Source organism: Dipteris shenzhenensis, chromosome 7, assembly GCF_047967505.1.
Source record: "Dipteris shenzhenensis isolate YYH24624 ecotype China chromosome 7, Dip_SZ_1.0, whole genome shotgun sequence".
Lineage (NCBI taxonomy): Eukaryota > Viridiplantae > Streptophyta > Polypodiopsida > Gleicheniales > Dipteridaceae > Dipteris > Dipteris shenzhenensis.
In genome coordinates this window covers 44,991,153-45,000,307 of record NC_141602.1, presented here as the reverse complement: position 1 = coordinate 45,000,307, position 9,155 = coordinate 44,991,153, and the positions used below count along the sequence as shown (strand labels likewise).

The 9,155-nt window shown below is 41.4% G+C and overlaps 1 protein-coding gene across 1 annotated transcript; it reads right to left on the bottom strand.

Annotated features, from left to right (window-relative positions):
- Positions 1-3,858: 3,858 nt before the first annotated feature.
- Positions 3,859-7,472, bottom strand: LOC147900408 (sugar transport protein 7-like). The gene is made up of 5 exons (XM_087376636.1): positions 7,340-7,472; positions 6,681-7,000; positions 5,902-6,528; positions 5,387-5,787; positions 3,859-3,907 (listed from the first exon to the last, which is right to left on the bottom strand). Exons 1-5 carry the CDS (start codon positions 7,470-7,472, stop codon positions 3,859-3,861), a joined length of 1,530 nt encoding a protein of 509 aa, XP_087232762.1.
- Positions 7,473-9,155: the final 1,683 nt, after the last annotated feature.

Below are 9,155 nucleotides of genomic sequence, written 5' to 3'. Positions count from 1 at the left end.
GCGTTGATGTCATTTCATAATTTTCACAAGTGATTAATTGCCTTTTCATAATTTCTTGAGTTTGAATTTCATAATTGTCTTAAGCAATTAATTGTCTATCTGCTTCTTACCCACTCTTGTTTTTTGTTTTTTGTTTTTTGTCTTCATATTTGTGTCTACGTTTGTCCAATACTGACATTAGAGTTCATGCTTGATTGAATGGTTCGAGGGTCCAAGCCCTCAGAACTCAATCCATTGTGACAGGTGAACTCGTCTGCTGTCCTACAAAAAGTAGGCTGCAAAGGTGGTTGGTAATAAAAAAGAGAGAGTGCCATTCTGGACTTTGTTGCCTTTGGCATGTTTGCTGACTGAGAAGCAATTTGCAGCTTCACTCTTATTGGGCCATGGTGTGTGTGTTTAGAAATACAATCCTCAGGAAGTAGAGAACAATCCTCACCTTCCACCCTCCCTCTAACTGTCTGTCAAGGCTCCTTTGATTGTATTCTGCCCTTTCAGAACAGAGAAAACGAAGCAACGATGGAGAGAAACTTGAAATAGGAAGAAGCAACACATGCGTAGACGACGTGGTATCATTAACTGTAATGACTCGGCTACAAATAGTGTGAGAGTGGTCACTTCATGCAGCATGATTATCCAAATTTTTTATTTAAAAATTGTTTAAAATTCCATTGCTCCTTATGTGCATTTTCCCATGGTATGAAAAGCACAAAAAGCACGTCACCTTCCCATGCTAAGACCCAGTATTTAACTGCCTCTGATGTATATTCTCTTGGCTAGGTTTTTAAAGAGATAGCCTTTTCTGCACAGGATGCACTAGGAGTTCCAAGAGTTACATGGATCATTCTAGACTCTAGAAGAGCCATGACATGACACTTGACCACCATACTTATGATGCAGCAAATCCTTAAAAAAAAATAAAAAAATCTAACATAGCCAAATGCTTAGCTCGTAACTTAGGTGTAAACTTGGTGTAACGGAGAAGTGGCTATGAGACCCATGATAAAGGTGGAGTTGAGCATGTTCTTAGGTAATATTTGACACTTGTACCAAATATTTAATTTGAATGTATGGATTCTTCTGTGCATATTCATTGATCATTGAATATATGTTTTCTTTGTATATGTTGGTCATACATGCAATGTATTTCAAGTAGACAATTGGAATTTGTTTTCATATGTACATGCATGATTGAACATTGGGAATTCATTAGGAGGGGATACATAGGGAGATATTTTAGAAAAGATGTGTTCATGGGCGTCGGGCAATAGCTTGAATATATGTTATGACACTGCTTTTTTTTTCCAAAATGGAAATATACATAGGGGGATATTTTAGAAAAAGATGTGTTTGTGGGCGATAGCTTGAATATATGTTATGACAATGCTGTTTTTTTCCAAAGTGCAAATTATATACATTTTTTTGGAAAATTATCAACAATTAAATGGCCATCTTTTTTTAACATTGTAGGGTATAGCATATATTTTTGTGTGAGGAAATACTCCCTTTATATGCAACCAAAGCATCCTTGAAGGATCCTTGAATGCCTACAAACATTAGTGACAAGCATACAGAGGAGGGTTCAGTTAGCGTTGGGAGCATTGAAGCTACAAGAAGGCCAAAAAAGGGTCCTTTGAGAAAAGAGGAGTCTTGTGAGGAGATGTGTAGGGCCACATTGGTGCGTAAAATGTACAAGACTTGTTAAACATATGCAAATTGACTCAGCAAGAGTTCCATGCAAAAACATTCAAAGCTATGCAATGCCATTGCATCTTCCAATCATTTCTAGAGATACTGTGTTTGTCATAAGTTCCTTCACAATCCTTTCTCTCTTTGTCTTATCTTTAGAGTTCAGAGCTCTTTCCCAAGCCAGATAATTTTGTGACACAGCATCTCTATGGTAGGATTTGATTATGTAAGATGGTTTCCGTTGTATAAAATCTTGCAACAGCACGTCTTTTAAGAACTATCTTGAAATTTTTTCTATATATGCCAAGAACCTTTGATATGTCATTGCAAATATCACTATTGATCTCGCATCATCTATAAATTTCATGTACTGTGTTACATCTGGCTTTTTTTACCGATCTTCTAAGACAAGTTCTAACCCATGTGCATTACATCCATTGTGCTTTGTTTTCAAAATGGCATGAGCACGTCTATAATTTTCAATGCATTGTCCACGATGACTTGCACAAACTTTTTGGATCCCATCTTGTCAATTTTGGATCACTTGTATTTGTCAGATTTGATCTTGCCACTTGTATCCTAAGACTTATAGAAGGCTTGTACTTTTGGAGGAGTCAACCACCACATTGATGAGAGGGCAACGAGCAACATTCATCCATCCATCTAAAACAATCATAGAGCATGTTAAAGAAAAATCATCAATGATGGATTTCTTTACCCACCATCGCATATTCTCATATGATGTATCCAACAGTATGGTGTGCATGGCATGATAGGATGGAATTATAAATTTCCCACAGCTCTATGCCATGAAGGATCCCAAACAAGACTCAAAATTGCTTAAGAGAAATATATTGTGTTTGCAAAATTAGCTTGGGCATTCTGAAGTTTGGTCTCCCTCAAGGCTTCTATGATTGTTCGTTGTTAATTTTGACATGAAGAAGAGATCCCAGTAGAAAGAGTTGCATGTTCAAGACTCGGTGCTTGTTCCAAATGCTCTTCCCTATGATGCAGACTCTGCGATTGTTGCTCTCACCAACAAATCTACCACATCCCATTAGGGGAATTTGGATTCCCAAAAGGCCTCATAAAGAGTGGATTAGCAAAATCAATCAAGAACTAACAAGTCCTATAGAGGGTCCCATTAGCCCCATATGAGTCCAAAAAAGTACATCTCCCTAGGCTTTGGTGATCCAAAAAAGTGCTCCTCCCTGTCCCACTTAGAGGGGCCCCCACTTGCAAAAGTGGTCCCTATTTCCAAAAAGTGTATCGTGTGTTTCCAAAACTGCCCCCAAACTACGCTGACGTACTACAAATCACTTTCCAACCACTAAATCTTACATATTCTCATCATAATCACTTTCCAACCCTTAAATCCTACTCCTTCTCACCATAATCACTTGTCAAACCCTAAATACAATTTCTCCTCACCATTTTGTTATGCTGTAATCTCAAAAATTGTTGCTTCCATGGATCCTATTATACCCTATGCTAATTTGATATATTTCTTGCTTTGACTCCCTATCTAAACATAATATTTTCAAATCCTCTCATGGCTCCATTGCAATATTCCCCTATGACTTGTGTTGGTAGTTGGTGGTAAAGCAACAAAGCATAGGATGAAAGCTACATGGTGCCTGCTCATTGAATGCTATTTTGTAATTTGTAATTTTCATTGCCTTAAGTCCCTAAATCCAATCTTGTTTCTCACATTTGTCATGGTTCCATTTTAGGATGCTACCAACAAGAAGTAGAAGTTCTCCCTCAATAACAAGAGCAAGTAAAGAATTGTGTTCTTGGCATTGAGTGGTAGAGCAAGGAAACATAGGGTGCATGGTACATGGTGCATGCTCATTGTACTGCTATTTTGTACTCTAAACTCTTTGTTGTTTTAACTTGCTAACTCCAATCTTGTTTCTCTCATCCTCTCATGATTCCATTTTAGGATGTTTCCCAACAAGAAGTAGTAGTGCCCCTCAATTACAAGAAGGTAATTGCTTTCAAAATATGATAACAAAATGGCATATCCATGGGCCAAGAGGATTGTGGACCCAAATCTCATGTATTTAAATGATCAATTTTGCTCTCTCTCTCTCTCTCTCTCTCTCTCTCTCTCTCTAGCCCAATGTTTAAAATCAAATACATATATAGCATGAAAAGCCTAAGTTTGGTCTATATTAACACAGATACTAACGAGATAGGTGCTTTGCCATGACTTTGATAAAATAAATAAATTTTACCTCCATAAAGAAGACAGACAAAATTTGAACGTGGAGAATTTTTCAAAGAAAGTTTTTGTATTTCATACTAGGGAGAGAAGGTTATATAAGAACAAGGAGCCTGGCAAGACAAGGTATGTAGCTAGTCCTGGGAGGGGGCTGAGGGAGCCGAGGGTGGAATCAAGGGGTTTAGGAATTGGTATGTAGCTAGACAAGGCAAGACAAGGAGGCTTGCAAGACAACAAATGTAACTAGTCCTGGGAGGGGACTGAGGGAGCTAGGGGTGGAATCAAGTCTGGGGATAAAATCAAGTCTAGGGGTCTATGAATCGGTATGTGTCCCTCCCCTTTAATCATTTCCTCCAAATCTTCAATTGCCTCTATCAGAACGTCTTCGTCAGTCATTCCTGGTATGTTCCAAGGTTTGCTCCTAGTAGGAATGCCCAATCCACCTCGTTGTTGAAGATCTTGCCATTTGCATTTGCAAAGGGCTTGGGTGAGTGGGGATAGTTTGGGAGGACTTTTAGGCATGTGGGGAGACTTTTGGAAAATTTTGATTCTTTTGGAGCGAAAAGTTGTGAGAATCTACACTTCCACCAAGGAGGGGGGAGGGGGAGAGTAGGGGGACCCCCCAAAAGTCAAACCGATGAGTAAATGCCCCAAGTGGCGGTGGGGACAAGAGGGGGACTAGTGGGAGAAAGTGGGGACCAAGGAAAGTCTCTCCACCATAGGCCAAACAAGAATCCTCCATTATTTTAATGCCCAAGCCTTCCTATTGGCTGGTTTCTTAATCAAATTTCTTAAGGGCCTAATCCGAGAGGCCCTTTTTGAGCCCAAAATTCCTCTAATGGGGGGAGAGGGGGGGAGAGAGAGACACAGGGAGCATGAAATGCCATCACAAATGTTTGCTACTTCGTGAACATATTGTCTTAAGAGCAAGTAGTACAAATACAAATACATGTACGAGGCTACAAGAGGCAAACTAGTATAAAACTATCAAGCCAACACTTTATTGCATGAGCTAGTAGTGGACCTAGTAAGAAATTACTATATCAACATTTATGACTTATATAAGCAGAAAAGGTAGTAAAGCAATTACCGCTAAATTTATCTCAATCCCATACCAGCAGCAAGACGCCGAGCTCTAATGTCTTTTATCATTTGAAAGGAAAAGAGAAACATCTTAGAGGGGGGAAGAGAGTGTTACAGAGAAACCAAACGTTATATGAAAGCATGAAGGCAAAAGCATGTTTTGCATGTACAAAACTTGGCTGTAGATATGATAAGTGAAATCTTGTGATTTATGAGCGACCTGGCAGCCAATGCTGTGCACCCAGTTGAGCTTGATGCTTGTTTTTGCATGGCAACCAACCCAATCGGCCTGTCTTTTGCTGCGACAAGCACATAATCTTGCTGATTCAGAGTCTGCTCGTTGAATCTCCATCCATCTCCACCTCTCCTGGCTTTGCTTCTGCTCCCCCCATCACCCTTCCCCAGAACCAATGCCCCTTGAACAGCAACCCCATTTCTTCTATCGGCACGTTCTTTGTCTCCGGTAGAAACCAGTAGACAAAGGCTGTCATGGCTGCCACCCAACTCGCGAAGAAGAAAAAGGTGCCGAATTGTAGGTGGCAAAGCATAGTCAAGAAGACCTGGGCTATAATGAACGTGAAAAACAGATTGATTGCTACTGTGATGCTTTGGCCCGCTGAGCGTACTTCCAGCGGGAAGATTTCGCTTGGAACTAGCCAACCGAGAGGCCCCCATGACCAGGCGAAAGAGCTGACATAGACGCATATCAATATAACCATGAAACATGCCAGTGCACTGGACAGTTGCTTGTTTCCCCCGAAGTAGATTGCCAAGATGACGCCAATTGTAACCTGCAAAGGACAAAAATGGATCGAGAAATCCATAGGCGGACAAAATGAGATCAGACTGACGAGGTTTACCAACGGAGAAGTAGTTCTATTTCAGGCCGTGAAGGGCATAGGTACCTGTGATATGATCATTTGGAAGCCAGCTTCAATGAACAAGGCTCTCCGGCCCAGTCTATCCACTAAAATAATGGCTCCTAGAGTCGCAACGACGTTCACGGCACCTGTTATCACTGCTGAATAGAGAGATGCACCCGCTCCAAAGCCTAAAGTCTGAAAGAGCACGGGAGCATAGAACATTATGACGTTGATCCCTGTCAGCTGTTGGAAGGTCGGAACCAAAATCGACATAACGAGTTGCGGGCGATTCCGACTCTCTAAAATGTTGCGAAAGGGATGTTCTACTGTCTTTGCAATGTCACTGGCCGCTACTAGATCGGCAAACTCCTCATGTACGTCGCCGGTTCCTCTTATTTTCTTCAGCGTCAGAAGGGCAGTGTCATAGTCTCCACGCTCGACGAGGCTGTTGGGTGTTTCGGGTAGCAGGAAGGCTCCTGCAAACATGACTACAGCAGGGACTGCTGCGAGGCCAAGTGAAAGGCGCCATCCCCATGGGTCCAGATTTTGAGTGACATAATTCACGAGATTGGCAAGGAGAATGCCTAGTGTGATAGCCATTTGGAACATGATATTGAGCCCGCCTCGAAGGTGGGATGGTGCCATTTCGGACAAGTAGAGTGGAACAGCCTGAAGCAAACATTCAGAATGAACGCTGCGATTGTCACAGTTTGAACTTAGAATATTGTTACACTTTGAACGTTTACGTGCTTTCTTAATTGTATATCGGCTTACTAATTACAGAAAAACAACCGATTATGCCTTCATTTGATCTGTTTTACCTGGTTCCCAAAGCCTACTCCTACGCCCAGCAGAATACGCCCCAAGATCAGCATGCTTATGTTTATCGCACCGGCATTTAGTATTGCTCCAACGAAAAAGGTCAATCCACCAATTCGAATGGATGGGATGCGTCCGTGTTTTCTTGTGACGTGGGCAGCACCGAAGGAGGCGAAGAGACCCGCAAGGTACAGCGACGAGGTAAAGGCGGTGAGTAGCTGACTATCATATTTGCAATAGTCATTTTGAGTAGCAATACGCTTACTTCTGTAAACGGAGGGGAAGAATGGTTCAAGGAAGTCATCCATAGACGTAACGCCGCCTGTTCAATCCATATTTCAGTAAATTTCACTCCTTTGGAGATCAATTCTACGATTGGAGCGAAGGATTCAGCACTGATTATAGCCCTGAACAATCATAGTCGCAAATTCTAAAGCAAAGATGTCTCGTCTGCAAATTAGCTCGTGAACAATTGCATCGGCTCTTCCAAATGTAGCGCGAACAGGCCAGTAGAGTACGCGTAAACCACAGGAAATCTTTAACCGTAGTGCAAAGCTGAAAAGCAGTTATTGCGTATGGAAAAACTGTAGTATCAGTTCTTGATCCTAGACAGTATAATGAGCAAACTTAGAACGAATTGGCAGTCAGGGAATATAAGGACCTGAAACTCCGATGTCGTATCCAAAGATGAGGCCTCCGCTGGCCGCAACGACGCAAACGAACATGACATACCACGTGGTGTGAGCAGGGTACTGCTTCACAGATTCATTCGAGACGACGTGCCCTCCGGCCATGGAAGCAGATTTCAATAACAACAAACGCACTGATCAAACAACGATCGCAAAGCAACTGACGATCCCACAAGTATGTGAGCTTGCGGGAGGCCGATGCACCAGCAAATCGATAAGGATGGCGAAGCAGAAGAAGCAGAAGCAATCGAGGGTTGATGTTCAAGTACAATATGGTTGAGAAACCGCGAAAAGGTGGGCAAAAAGAGTGGGAGTAGATCAAAATGCGAAGAACAGAAGCAAAATGGGTGGATGAAACGAAGTGGAAAGCTTTGTTGAGTCGATCGAATTCTGTTTACAACAATCCTTTTGTGTGAGTGCATGCATATATGCAGGCATGCAAAATTCAAATCCCACAAGATTTCAAAGTAGGATGCCAAAGGAATCGCCTCTTTGCCTTAATTTGGCACCTCCTTTGCTACTTTTTTGCTTTCTTTTTGCTTACACACAAGTCCCCAAGGCCCTCGCATTTTTCTCTCAGCCCCCACTCTTAACACATTCCACTGAATTCGTCGTCCACACAAGGTTTTCTTTTCTTTTCTTTTTTTTCCAGCAAAATATTAAAATTTATATTAAAAAAGTAAAACGTTACATTCCACTAAACACTAATGCTTAGATAGTGCCAACTAGGCTTGAGCAAAACAAGGGAGCTTAGTCTGCGTATTAAGCAACCTAAGTATCTGAAACTTTAATTCTTGCAGAAACTCGAAAGGAACTCTGATGTTCCGAAAAACTAGATCATTTCTGATGCTCCACCACTCTTGAAGGATGAATCCTCAAACAACATTCCAGACGAGATACTGAAGTTCATTCATAGACCCACGATCACCTAACAACATTGTTTTCCAGCGACAATCCATAAACAAATTTGCCCGGTGAAACCAAGACACCACCAATATCCAAACATGGCAAACCACCAAACAACCCCAAAACAAATGAAAGTGCGATTCCATCGCAGGTAAGGTTTTGTCTCGAGCGAATGAGCTCCAGACAAAGAATCTGCACGCCCATGTTAGACAAACCATTTGGAAGGATGGGAAATGCACCTTTAATTCTACCTTCCCTCTCCAAGTGTTGTAACACCTATTGTTAACAAAGTTCTTATCAACCTTGCATAGGAGTAACCCATTCAAGTTGGAAATTCTCTCCTTTTAGACTTCATCGTTCCACTTCCCTGAATCTCAACCTTTAGATCTTTGTCCCTTTCTATGCAAAATTCACAATACAGCTTGTACTTGCCCCAAAATCTCTGCATCTACCTTATTGGCACAACCAATATTGCTCATCAGGTACTCTATCTATATTGCAAGTCATTTTCATCGTCCTCCTCGCTCACCTTGACATATAGGAGATGGAATCATGATGCCCATACCAATTAGAAGGAGGCTCATAGCTCCTACCAATCACCTCTTTCCCAACTAGAGTATGGGCTTCCTATTCTTCTTGTGTGTGAGAGGCTAATGTTGCTTTTTGGTTCCTCGCTATCCCATTGTCTATGTTGGAGTTTATGAATTTTGCATGCTAATTCAGCTAGGAGATACTAACCATAAAGTCATAAACTGGGAGGGGGAAAGCCATCTATATATAAGCCCAAAAAATTTGCAAATGTGAACCCTTAAAACGGGCAAGAAAATATTATGAAAAAATTTCAATATTTGTTGGGGATCTCACTAAGCAATATGTAAACTA

Bases quoted from the DNA above. Each gene is read 5' to 3' on its own strand.
- LOC147900408 (XM_087376636.1), bottom strand. From the start codon at position 7,472: ATGGCCGGAGGGCACGTCGTCTCGAATGAATCTGTGAAGCAGTACCCT. The intron at 7,001-7,339 runs GTCCTTATATTC...TGGATTGAACAG, and splicing joins ATACGACATCGGAGTTTCAG to GCGGCGTTACGTCTATGGAT. The intron at 3,908-5,386 runs GGGGGGAGCAGA...TTATTTATTTTA, and splicing joins TGGTTCTGGGGAAGGGTGAT to TCAAAGTCATGGCAAAGCAC.